Raw genomic sequence first — 13,841 nt, 5'->3', positions numbered from 1 at the left:
TTTACAGAAACACTAATGCCTGAGAGAAAGGAGTAAATTTATAAGAGACAATAGATTATAAGTGTTTTGTAGCGAGACAATTGTAATGGATACAATGTATGGCAACTTGTACATACGTGGCAGTTGAGCTATTGTTAATAACTAACAATGTAATCATTGCAAACGCCAACGACCCAAAATTGATAAAGTACTAAAAGCGGTTTGTGTTAGTCATGCCACAGTAATAATACGGAAGAAATATGTTGACGTTTTAAGCTTTTTTGACTACGTGATTCAGTCATCTATTTCTTGATTCGGCTGTTAACTATGTATACTTTTGGTCAGACGAATGCTTCATGCGTTTAATCTCTATACAAACAATAACATTCATGAGGAAAGAGAATGTATTGGTGATGGCTGAAACGTCACAAATCGTTGAAACATTAGTGTATAACCATTCCTCGTTATTGACGTGGAAAGGTGGTGTTCATGTAACTTGTTTTAGTTGATTATTTTGGCTATTAAGAAACATTTGAGATCCTGATTGTAAAGAAACAGTGCATTTAGTATTGCTCAGACGAAAGGAATTAAGAAATTAGTACTGTAAAATGTTAGTCACCCCTTAGTATTAATTTGAAAGCTTTTTACACCATTCTTTTTATAAATTTCAAAGAAATGTTTTAACTTTTATTTAGAATGAACGAGGAGGATTAGGTTGCAGTAGAAAACCTTGTCAAACCTTAGCATGTATTTATAGGAAAATGATCTGTAGAGCTTTTCAACATTTAACTTGAGTTCGAGTTACATCTGTGACGTTGGTGCAGTCATACATGAACACTTGTGCGGATCTGTTACTTGTTCTATCATACGACGGGTTTCATTATGTTTTCTGTGAAAGTTGTATAGTTTTTTTTTAAAACCTCACATTGAGAAGTGCATTGAAGTTACAATGCAGCGTTCTCGCTCAGACGAAGTTATGTCAGTAAATTTTCAATTTCTTATAGCAATTCATCGTCTTTTTATTTGTATTGATGTAGCGTCGTGTGGTTAGCGCGTACGCGTTGTGCTCGGAACCAAAAGGTCCCGAGTTCGGTTATCTGAAATAGCCCGACGTTTTGCCCATGCGAGAGACTTTACTTACTTCACGACGAGGTGACGTCCACCAGGCCTGTCGGAAAGTCTGTCTAAGGATTGTCCTAACATGAATGATAACTATTTGGTGTGCCAATGTGCCAAGACCTGCACATTTAGCGTTCTTTTAAAGATATTTGTATTACTATATGAGTTACCTGTACCTGCACAGGAAAAGTGAGATTGTGAGGTTGTGATAATCATTACAGTAAAGACATCCCGCATACAATTGTATACCCAGCACATAGACAAGTACTAATCTGTATATACACGTGGTATGTTGAATCCTGCTTGAGGACTCACTGATCATTCATTAGATGGGATAAGGGGGTCTTTTGTTGACATGTTTCTTATCAAAGATTCTTTAATGCACACGGAAAGTATTTAATGAAAAAAACAAGTAAGACAACTACATGGTTTGTTTTGATAAGAGCTGAAGTTCTGTACTGTTTACAACATTCAACATTCCTGCACCTGGTCTCGTAATGGTAGGCTTCGGTACACAACGCAATGTGCTGTAGATACGTTACAAATATATAACGTGATGCACTGAACAGTAGGGTGGTGATTCGAAAGGGTAGTCAGTATAAGATGTTGAATTTCCTTGTACACAACAAAGAGTGTAGATTCTCCCTGTTGAAATTTCAGGCTTTCGTGAAAACATTCAAACGAAACAAATCTAACAACATGTTGAAAATTCCCGGAACTGTCAATGGACTTGAAGAATCGTGCATGTTCAGCATTCTTAGTGCATATTTTACCTGACAATAATCAACAACTCCAGTCTCATACAAATATCTTAAAGGTCAAACTCTCAAAGCATGTCAAAATGCTAGACAAGATCAACATGTGAGATTTCACTAAAGCTAGTCAGTACCAACTACAGGTCTCTTAAGAACAGAAATTTTAAGATATATTCGATATAAACGCACAACGGATTGATACACATCAATACACTGAAAACTTTATAAATCGCACATTCTTAATTCGATGCTGGACAAACAACAACAACAGCAACTCTGCCTGTTCCCGGTTTACATATTTTGGTTGAATTTTCACTTTCTTTGTGCCAACCTTTGATTTTCAAACGAAAGTCCATCTGGTGTGAACTCATTATGAAACTTATCTTTCATAGTAGCTTCCAGCGCAATGTCATTGAGAAGTGACGGGGGACGCCACAAGCTATACGGTACATTTGATACACTTCAAAAGTAACTTGTCCATAGGTGCAATAACATGATGTCACATTAACAGTGCATCTATTCCTTTGCTCACGGAAAATTTAGGTATGTATGATTTCTATCACATTGGAAGTTACAGATTTTAAATTCTAAAAGCAATGGAAAACCGGAATATTGTACATTTAGATATAATTCTTGAGCTTTCTTGAGATTCGACTTGACAACCTAGCATCACCCAACATCGAAATGATAGAATTGAACACATCGGAACCTTCGCTTTGGTCTCGCACCCTGTCTCTCTCCAGTGTTTGTCCAACATCTCATCTACATCTTAAAAGATAAACGAACTGAAATGGGCTCAAAATATAATGTCCAAACGTTGGGACAGCCCTTTTCTACATGCAAAATGATTATTAAAAGCGATATTTGATATACTACTTTGTCCATAAACAAACGAACAAACAATCAAACAAACAAGTATGCAAGCAAACAAGCAATCGCAAAGTCATAACTTGGCTGCGGCAAAAATGATAAAACCGTAAACTCGGTGTTTAGAAGCTGCTGTCACAGTCCCGACAGGGGGCGCTGTTGCCAGTCTCCACCGGTTTGCCCGTGGTGCCCACGAAAGCAAGATTGTTGCGCCCTGAAACAAAAGATACAGAAGAGTAATCAAACACTGATCAGTAAACAACAAAGTTCTAACCACGTTGAATAGTGTTCCAGAATGTCCAGGTAGACATAAGTGATAAATATTATTGTTCACATTAGTACTACTATTCAAATGTAAAGTCAGAAAGAATTTACATTAAACGGCCAGGTAGAAATTAGGTCCCGGCTTGTTTTGGAAGGATAAAAGAAACCCGAGCGGAACATCTGTTTGGAGAATAGGCTTCAGGTCATAACTATAAGCTCAATAGCCTAAAAAATCTTCAACTCTGACCTTCAACGTCTTTGAGCCCTCTCTTGCGGTTGACACGGCGCAGGCACGTGACGGTTGCTATGGCGATGATGACGACAGCAGCTGCAGCACCTGCTGCACCTGCCACAGCCGGGACCCAGCTGTCCGAGACACCTACGGCAGGGAAACAAACAACAGGTGGCTGGTGCCAATCTACGCTTTCTTATCGTACAAATATAGGTAAGTATTAGACATAGCTGTCCTATATGTATGTATTGTTCTTGAACTAGTTGAACTGTAAAAACTAACACAAAAATTACACTCACCCAAATTTTTGATCTCTCAAATGGAGTTTCGGTTAAAATGAGTTACATCTGCTATTCTTTATCTTTATAAGAGTCAGATAAGGCCCAAAATGGAATATTGCTGTCATATTTGGGCTGGAGCCTCCCAGAACTCCCTGACCTGCCTCAATAGAGTACAAAAACGGTTAAGGAACATTGTTGGCAGCGACTTATTCGCCACACTACAACCATTGGCCCAAAGGCGTGATGTAGCTAGCCTAGCACTTTTCTATCGGTACTTCCATGGTAAATGCTCGGCAGAACTTCATTCACTTGTGCCTTCAATACGACCCTTCACAGCAAGAACCCGTTTAGCCACTTCCACGGAAACAAATCATCCTTTTTTCCTCCACAATCCACCTAATAGGAGGAGGAAGTTCCACGCTCAGAGCTTTTTTCCTAGAACAACATCGCTATGGAATAAGCTTCCACGGACTTGCTTCCCCACAGGGTACAGCCTGAAACTGTTTAGATTAAGGGTAAACAAACATCTCTCTTCACAATTCAGTAATCTAACCCACAACGCTTGAGTGGCTCCACAAGCCTTGTTTTGCGGTGACCTCTAAGTAAATAAAAAAAAACCTATGTAGGTTCTTGAAGTAACGTTTCAGATGTGTAGAAGAGAAAATTTTAATTGAAGAAAACATTTTTAGCTCAGAATCTATTGACAACGTTCTATATCTGTATCAAACTGTTAATCTCTCGGCATTACTGTGTTTTGATAAAGACTGAGTCTATTCTCATGACCATTGTACATTGTACATTGTAGAGATAATCAAAATACGACAAGAGCTCGCCTACCGGCTTCCGGTTCACAGACCCTCCCGGGGCGCGAGGTCACATCCGGGGACTTGTCCTGGTACCCCATGATGCATCTGCATGAGAAGGAGCCGACGGTGTTGAGACAGGCGGCGTGCGGGGAGCAGTCGGTCTTCTCCGGCTCCGAGCACTCGTCATAGTCTGGGGAATAGAACATGTTGCTGTCGTTAAAATAGACAAGTTTCAGTGATGGAGATCTAGAGTGCCGACCTCCATCATCACAGCTACTCCTGATGTGGGTTATCAATTGGTGATAAGGCATGGCAAAGAATCTTCCAGATGTAGCACTTTATGTGAAGATGAGCAGTTGGTACATGTAGCTCACCAGGTGTCCTTCCAACTCAGGGGATGGTGATTACGGAAAGCGACTTGATAGACACTTATATCCTGGCTTAGCAGTCCCGTCCATAGTTGGGCCAATTCAGTAACATGCACAATTACATTAAACCCTATAATTTCGAAGTTGCTTTCAGTAGATAAGCTGAAGGTAAAGAATACAGGAAACAGACTTGCAGCACACGCAGAAACGCAGCTGTAAGTCGCGAATGAAAATCTACTCACCCGTGATGGTGACGCCACTCCCCATGTCTATGCCCAGCGCTGTTCCGTTGACTTTCTCCACAACGACCTTGAACTCTTCTGACGTCATGGCAGGAGAGAAGTCCGCGGAAGCCCGGATGTTGATCACGTGATCCACGAGGACGCTGCCGGGCCGGAAGGCGATGATGATGACGCTGAGAAAGTCTCCGGCCAGACTCGTCCGGCGGTACAGGGACTCCAGCTGAGGGGACCAAACCGACATCATGCGTCAGCCAGAGACAGTACACGATGCCTTGTCGTACATATATATGCGTCCTTTTATTTCCTCTTATTTTTTTCCCACTAGACGAAACCTCAAAATAACGAAAAGCCACCGTGCATGTTGAATATACAGTAGAAAATAGTTACGTTTTTTTTTACTTCTGTATTACTATTTTGTAACATCTTTTACAGACACTCTCAGTTGACTAAAAGAAGCGTAATGGCAGGCATACCGGCTTTTCAGGCATATCGAAACGCTTTTAGGGCTAGACCGTGTATGCCTAACTCTAACTGTTCTTCTTCTTTGTTAAAATCTATCGAATAGGTCATTATGAACCCTGTCTATGGTCGTGGGGAGTCTAGATCTCTGTTCAGCTTTCTCCATCTCACTGGGTCTTGTGTATGACTAAATCTAATTGCTCTTCCTGTTCTGTGTTGAAATCTCTCTGATGCAACCCCCACCCCCAAGACTGTAAGTGACGACACAATGACGTATTACCGTGCTGGTGACCTCTGACACCAGGTCCCTGTACTCCTGACTCCCATGATCTTCCAGCTCCGGGGTGAAGCTTCGGGCCAATAGGCGGCTGGTAGACCGGTACGCATGCACGGCTGAAAGTGATGTTGACGTGAATTTATCTAATTACGTCAAGTCTTGATTGCTATTGTTAAGCGTGCCTTTGTCTTTTCCTTGAAGATACCTTAAATGTTTACCGTCATCTGCAAAAAATCCTTTCACAAGAAAATATGGTAATGTGTCGAATTAGAACAAACACGTCCTATTTTTCCTGCGAATTTGCTCAGTGCAAGGCAAAGAGATTACTTATGGGATCTGAACTAAATTGGGCATGGATAGTGACTATGCTCGGTCGGTTAGCGTCTAACTAACGGAAATTATAGACTGACCAGAAAAAGGGCGGTATCAAATAAGACGACGTAGATATCAAGCACACCGGGAAAGGCATTTTCCCTTGAATAACGACGACGATGACAGTAGCAATTTGTAAACTTTTCTCGTCTGACACATTCCTAGCAGAAAATCAAGACAATTCCCAATGTCTTACCCTGGCAGCTCCCATCCACCTGAATGAAACCCGGCATGCACTCGCACACGTGACTTCCGGGCATGTTGACGCAGCGCTGATGGACGCCGCAGGACACGATCGTGCACTCGTCAAAATCTGCTTTTAGAGAAGCTCGGTTCTTAAACAGTACACAATAACTTTCAGACTTAAGTGCTACACAAGCAGACTAAGCCCAACATAATTCCATTTTCATCTTCTAAACGATTCATTTCTTAATCAGTACTCATCCTGGCAGTGAACCCTGCCCCCAACCCACCCAGGTTCGCACACCCATACCCCTACTCACCCTGGCAGTGGACCCCGTCTCCAACCCACCCAGGTTCGCAAACACATCTCTCTACTCACCCTGGCAGTGGACCCCGTCTCCAACCCACCCAGGTTCGCAAACACATCTCTCTACTCACCCTGGCAGTGGACCCCGTCTCCAACCCACCCAGGTTTGCACACACATCTCCCTACTCACCCTGGCAGTGGACCCCGTCTCCAACCCACCCAGGTTCGCACACACATCTCCATACTCACCCTGGCAGTGGACCCCGTCTCCAACCCACCCAGGTTCGCACACACATCTCCTTGTTCCGGGGTTGCAGGAAGCATGTAGGTGACAACTGTCAGCACAGCCTGTAGTGGGACAAAATTGTACAGAAGTTACCCAACTCCATTACTCTCTGGTTTTCTGGTGAGACTCACAGAGCCTTGGAGCCTCAGATCTCATCATCAGATGCAGTTTCCAATGGAACCGTTAGCCACAGCTGGACTTTTGTTTTAACTACTTGCAGTTTTCAGACAGATACCGGGCCATAATGTATTATTTGCTTCCCGTGACTTGACGTTCTATTAGACCCTGGAGCTATCAAAAACTGACGTCCGGTGAACTGAAGTCTCCTGAGGAACCAAGACGCCCGGCTCCTTAACCAGGCAATCAACTCAGCGTTACTGATGTACAGCTGGTAATATTACAATGTAGATTCTTTGACAGGTAGAACTAACGCTGAATTCCTTACCGTCTGGGGCTTCATCAGGAACCAGGACGATTGGCCCCTGCACCAGGCCAACGTTACCGACACATACAGCAGATAATGTGGGTTATTGGTGAAATAAGGTAGAACTATGGCTAATGTTCGTACCGTCCGGAGTGGCATCAGGAACCAGGACGATGGGCCCCTGCACCAGGGTAGCGCGTTCCTCCACACCGCCGTCTGAAGCCCGTCTGCGCCTGCGCGTGTCGACGCAGCCCTGCTCACATCTGGAGTCGGGGTTGTTTTCCAGACACACCATGACGTCACAGTGCAGATAAACGTACGGCTGGGGAACACAGATATTTGTAGTCAAATGTATGTAGGCAAATATTCGTACGATTGTTGAGAAACTGTCCATCAAATTTGTTGCTCCCGATGGACTGTACCAGATAAAACTGCTCTCGTTTGGATTACACAATGCTCCAGACATTTTTCACTATTTAGTTATGTTGGCTGTAGCAGGCCGGGACATATGTCTCCCATAACTCGCAAAGCGGTGAGGAAAATGTTTCTACACTGAAATTTGACGACTTTCAGCGATCACTCGACTCAGACCAGAAGTATCACAGGCCGGTTCCGCAGGTGATATGGTATATGCCGTGTTGTATTATCTATCTATCACGAACATCATGGACCATAGAGTATTATGTATCAAGCGTCAAAGTTTAAAAAAAAGCATAGAACAAAAAAGATGTACCAGTGATTCGTTGGAGAACTTGAAGGCAGAGATGCCGTACTGCGCAGAAGTAGCCGAGGCGGGGGTGAACTCCTGAAGGGTGTCGTCCTGGTGGCAGCTGGGAGGACGCAGAATATGACGGGTTACAGGCCCATAGTTATTATGTCCAGGAGGAAGGAGGAAACAGATTACCCAATATTAATAAAAGAAGTTTATTGTGGATGTGAAAACTCTATCAGATACAAGCATATGTGATGAGTTTATTTAAACAGCGTCTTATTTTGTTATGATACATGGAGGCATTGAAGCTTGTTCCTACCCGTCCTGTATGATGTAGTACTCTGTAGATCCGCCAGGGGACGCGGACGGCGTCGCTCTGCAGTTGTCCACAAACAGGACCAGTCCGGAGCCGGCCGCCTCCACCGAGATGCCGAAGTACACGTCATCACTCACAGACACCTGCGGGCGAAAAGAAAACAACAAACATGTCATAAATCAGATAAAATGTCACCTAACTGGTTAGAATTTTTGATGATACATGAACAGGAAGGTTGGAATGTGCAAGTCCCTGTGGGAAGGGTCCGTGAAAGCAGTCGAATCCGTTGGACTCTAATTCACGTCTTATAAAAGTTTAGATAAGGGATCCTGTCTGCCTTGTGATATCTATAAATTGACTATCTCCTTCTGATACAGGTCTATATCTGTATAATGGACCTGTGAGTTAAAGACGTACCTCCACAGGAAAGTCCGGCCATACATACCTCCACAGGGAAGTCTGCCGGTACAGGTTCATACATACCTCCACAGGGAAGTCCGACCATACATACCAGGGAAGTCCGACCATACATACCTCCACAGGGAAGTCCGACCATGCATACCTCCACAGGGAAGTTCGACCATACATACCTCCACGGGGAAGTTCGACCATACATACCTCCACAGGGAAGTCCGGTTGCCCGTAAGGCTGGGAGAAGCTGTCTGACCGGTACAGGTTCATGCTGAAGGTGAAGCTCCCGTCTCCGTGCAGAATCACCACGCTTCGGAAGGAAAAAAGCGTAATGAACTCTAGAGAAATCGTTAATTCTGTGCTTGTCGTGAACAGCCGTTGACAGGTTCCAGTATAGGTTTTGGAATCATTGTCTAGGAACAAAACGGAAGCTCGTATGGTGCCAGAGTATGTTACTTCGGGTCTCACTGGGAAGTTGGGACCTCTATCGTCTCGGGGCAATTTGAATGATGCTACATTAAAAGAGCACGACGAGACAGATTACTAAAATTTATTGTTCTCATTCTTTCACGAAAATCAACCGCTAGACTTCAGACTTCATCTGATTTGTGTTTTATCTGCTTGTCGTTGTGACCTCCTCGAAGTTAAACATACCTTGAAGCCGGAACCGGAAACAGAGCGCCGACAGCCACGGAGTCATCTCTGACGTAATGACAGCTGAATGTCCAGCGGTCCTCCGTAGTCCTGGTGATGACGTCATCTCCATCCGGGGTACTTTGCAGCAGCGGTGCGAACACGTCATTGATGTAGACGATCTTGTTGGTTTCGCCGTCTTCCTGTGAATACAGTCATCTGGTTCATCTGCATACCATTCTAATTGATGATGTTACATCACAATACGTCAGGCATATAGCAGATTATACAATTGTCAGAGAATACGATGGCTTTCACTCTCTATCTCTCTCTATCTTTCCCTCTCTCTCCCTCTCTCTTTCTCAGTCTCTCCCTCTTTCTCTCTGTCTCTCTCTGTCTCTCTCTCTCTGTCTCTCTCTCTCTGTCTCTCTCTGTCTCTCTCTCTCTGTCTCTCTCAGATCTTCTATCTTTATCCTTATCTTTATTTTCTGCCTTTTCCCTAATAAGGCAATAGAGAGGTTGTTTTAGCAAGGGGATGGAAGGGTAGAATTTATATAGCTTTTCCCTGTAAAGATGACGGAGCGCTGTACTTGTGAGAGCCTACAAATATTCCATCGCTCCCTTCTCCTGGTCGACAGCTTGCTATGTATTATTCAGAATTTTTGTCTTTGTTGAATCGTATATCTATGCTCATTTAGCGACATCGTTAATAACGTCGTAATACTCACCGCCGCTGTTGTCCCACTTTCTTCAAGGGCAGTGATGAAGGTAACGTGAGTGTCGCTGATCTCTGCAATGCATGATGGGTCGCGCAGGTGCATGCTGGACTCGTCATGGCGGACTAGATCCTCCCGGCGGAAGCTGACCCACATGGAGGTGGCGTTACAGGACACGTCACCCTGGACTGGGGAGGGACATGGGGAGTTACAGAACACGTCACCCTGGACTGGGGAGGGACATGGGGAGTTACAGGACATGTCACCCTGGACTGGGGAGGTGCATGGGGAGTTACAGGACACGTCACCCTGGACTGGGGAGGGACATGGGGAGTTACAGGACACGTCACCCTGGACTGGGGAGGGACATGGGGAGTTACAGGACATGTCACCCCGGACTGGGGAAGGACATGGGGAGTTTCAGGACACGTCACCCTGGACTGGTGAGGGACATGGGGAGTTACAGGACACGTCATCCTGGACTGTAGAGGGACATGGGGAGTTACAGGACACGTCACCCTGGACTGGGGAGGGACATGGGGAGTTACAGGACACGTCACCCTGGACTGGGGAGGGACATGGGGAGTTACAGGACACGTCACCCTGGACTGGGGAGGGACATGGGGAGTTACAGGACACGTCACCCTGGACTGGGGAGGGACATAGGGAGTTACAGAACACGTCACCCTGGACTGGGGAGGGACATGGGGAGTTACAGGACACGTCACCCTGGACTGGGAGGGACATGGGGAGTGGATAGCGAGAAAGATATCACTTAAGTAATGTGGCGACAGTTAAGCTTTTTCGGTCTTTAACAATTAGGACTGCAAGTGTGCTTGTATTACACAAAACTAACAGTTTGCTTGAAACACTATACTTAAATGTACCTTAATACTCTAAACCAATGCCATTTGGACCACGGACTTACTTTCTGGTTCCTTCTGACAGGCCAAACACATCAGGTACCGATCACAGTCCTGGCTGCTCTCTGTCGTCGTGCAGTCCCCCCGGACCACCCTCCACACCGTGTCGTACAGGTGCTGAACTCCTCCCGCAGACACGGCAGAACCCGTGTTCAGGAAGAAGTTTGGACCCGTCCGGCTAGATCTGGAGTAGGAGGGGTGAAAGTGCCTTGATATCTCGATTTGCGAGGAACTACCCGAAAGGAACGCCCAAGTGGCCAAACCCCCACCATAGCCGACGTCCCTGCAGGCTAGGTCAGCCCAGGCCATCCTGGACTCCCACACTGGCGACTGATATCTAAGAAAGCTGAACCCAACCACAGGCCCCCACTGCTGTGTGACGTCATCGTACAGCTCCACGCAGCCGTAGAAGTCTCCCCCCACCAGCCGGACTCGGTTCGCCACGCTCTCTGTTACTGTGGTGTTGTCGAACTCACCTTGTATAAAAAAAGAGAAAGAAGAAGTGACCGTAGGTAACAAAGTCTGTGACGTAATTGTTGTTTATGTCGGTTGTGATGTTTTCTGTGGTGACATGGTGTTTATATCGCATACAGAACACATCACATCGACTTATACCAAAACCTTATACTTAAAAAATAACATACCTATTATTGAATGAAGTCCTTTGATTGGTTTGATTTGATCTATTAGAATTGCAACAGTACAATACTAGTGGGTCACAGGCAGCGGTAGGCTGGTTTATTGTACAGTTTTGCCCAACCGAGCTAAACACAAGGTCACAACAAGTCAAGCATGCATATATAGATATAAAAGTAAATCTAGTCTAACACAGTATGGGTTTAGCTATGGTCGGTTTGTCAAAACGCATAAGGAATATAAACTTGTCAGTGCTACTCAAGTGTCTAAAATGTGGGAATCTACCTGTTTGGATGGTAATTAAATGCAAGAATCGGTAAAATAATAGCGACAAGGCTTATCATTGGGCTTTTAAAAAATCTTTTGTAGGTCACAAAGGGTCGAAGTTATGTTTTTTTCTAATCTCCAAGCAGACATTGCGGTGGCATAAGATGGTATTGATAAGCCTGGGAAGGAGTTTAGCCACCGCGGTGACAAATGAAACTCCTCTGCGTCTTCCCAAGCTTATGATACTATCCTATGTTACCGCAAGATCTGCTTGGGGATTAAGCTTTTTTCCACATTCTCCTGCTTCTGACCTTTTGAAATCTGTGAAAAGAGACCGTTGATGATCAATTAGAGATATGTCAGAATTAAATATACAAGCACAAGCCACAAGCAAATTAAGTACCATTTTAGAAACAACACTTAGGTATGATCTTTAGAAGATTATGTCTCCTACCGATACAGACAGGCTCGGTTCCGGTCCAGCTGGCGTTGTTGGCGCTGCAGTAATATTCACGGTAGTTACCGTATCTGTCTCCCGAAGGCCCAACCAGCAAATCGGCATCCAGGCAGGAGACACGGCAGCGGCCGCGGATATACACCAGACTGGGCCAGGTCCAGGTCTCTCGGTAGTCGTAGTCGCAGTCCACCGTTATATCTGGGTTGTCTTTCCATGGGAAGTCTCCACACGGCCTCTCTTATAAGAAGTAATGTGTAACATGTGTCATTAGTGCTTCGTTCAATCCAACAGCCAAAGCATTCTGGTTCTATCGGTAAACTAGAGGCCGAGACAAAATTTTGTCAAGAACTCCTTTTATATACAAACTGCATGCACCCATCATCAAGATTGCGATGCGTCCTAAAATAGTCGACCGTCTGCTCCTTCTAATGGTGCAGCGACACAAGGGTCGATGTGCAGAACTAAGATCTGTCACGATATGCGTGCTGTTACAGTAGTATCACCAAATGATGGTCCACCTCAATATCCTACCTAGGAGTTTGTAGTTTTTTTTTAAATTTTAACATTAGATCTTGTTACCTTGACAGGACGGTGCCATTCCTAACCACGTTGAAGCCTCAGGATGGCAGTAGTAGTAGTTTCCTCCATCAGGAGACAGGTATGGCGCTCCGTTCACTGTCTGGTTGTTTAACCCTCATCCGACCGTATGGGGTCATTTTTGACCCCAGGCGTATATTTTAATCTGCCATAGCAACATTTTTCATCGGAGAAAAAATTCCTTCCATGAATTTGTTTGTATACATGTCTTACAACATCTACCAAATTTTTGCCGAGTTTTGCCCATTATTGTATAAGCTATACTTGAACAGTTTTTCCCCACCCGCCAGATTAAAATGCACGCTACAGACAAGCCATGGATCAATCCAGAGGTGAAAGCCCTCATCCTCAGAAGACAGAAAGCCTTTAAAGAAGGTAAAGCTCTACTTTGGAAGTATCTCAGAAACAAAGTAAACCGCGAGGTGAAGAAAGCGCGGAGGTCCTATTACAGTGACCGGATTGAAAAACTACAAAAGGAGAACCCGGCCAGCTGGTACAGGGAGATCCGAGGTTTACTAAACATGGAGAACAAAGAACTTTCTGTCAGCATTCCGGATAATGAGTCAGCGGACAGCCTTTCCATCGCTAACTACATAAATGATCAATTTGCAACAGTTGCACAAGGACGCCCCAGCCTTAATCCAGCGCAGCTCCCGGCATACCTGCCGTGCGAGGCCCCACCGCCAGAGGTGCACCCCTGGGATGTGTGCCCGATTCTGCAAAAGCTTAAGGTTGGGAAAGCGCCGGGCCCTGATCAGTTGAGCACGAGAGTGTTAAAGGAATTCGCCTATGAATTTAGCCAACCAGTTGCTGACATTTTAAATACATCGTTTAAAGAGGGATACGTACCTCAGCAGTGGAAGGATGCCATAGTTGTGCCCCTCCCCAAGTGCCAACCTCCCTGCATCAGTAAACTGCGCCCAGTTTCCCTGACGTCACAATTAGCCAAGGT

The 13,841-nt window shown here is 44.9% G+C and overlaps 1 protein-coding gene and 1 long non-coding RNA gene across 2 annotated transcripts; both read right to left on the bottom strand.

Moving 5' to 3' along the window:
- Positions 1–1,480: 1,480 nt before the first annotated feature.
- On the bottom strand, positions 1,481–3,359 carry LOC118416099. The gene is made up of 2 exons (XR_004831198.1): positions 3,232–3,359; positions 1,481–2,934 (listed from the first exon to the last, which is right to left on the bottom strand). It is a non-coding gene; the product is annotated as an uncharacterized LOC118416099 (long non-coding RNA).
- A 949-nt stretch (positions 3,360–4,308) lies between these two features.
- LOC118416420 lies at positions 4,309–12,545 on the bottom strand. The gene is made up of 13 exons (XM_035821517.1): positions 12,290–12,545; positions 10,938–11,408; positions 10,022–10,197; positions 9,315–9,496; positions 8,868–8,970; positions 8,253–8,392; positions 7,955–8,051; positions 7,366–7,543; positions 6,761–6,859; positions 6,218–6,334; positions 5,653–5,765; positions 4,914–5,133; positions 4,309–4,493 (listed from the first exon to the last, which is right to left on the bottom strand). The coding sequence occupies exons 2-13, from the start codon at positions 11,239–11,241 to the stop codon at positions 4,309–4,311; spliced, it is 1,914 nt and encodes a 637-aa protein (XP_035677410.1). The 5' UTR covers positions 11,242–11,408; positions 12,290–12,545.
- Between the last annotated feature and the right edge of the window lie 1,296 nt (positions 12,546–13,841).

This window comes from Branchiostoma floridae, chromosome 5 (genome assembly GCF_000003815.2).
Source record: "Branchiostoma floridae strain S238N-H82 chromosome 5, Bfl_VNyyK, whole genome shotgun sequence".
In the NCBI taxonomy this organism is placed as follows: domain Eukaryota; kingdom Metazoa; phylum Chordata; class Leptocardii; order Amphioxiformes; family Branchiostomatidae; genus Branchiostoma; species Branchiostoma floridae.
Note: the sequence above shows the minus strand (reverse complement) of the source record. Positions and strands in the feature narration are given on the sequence as shown.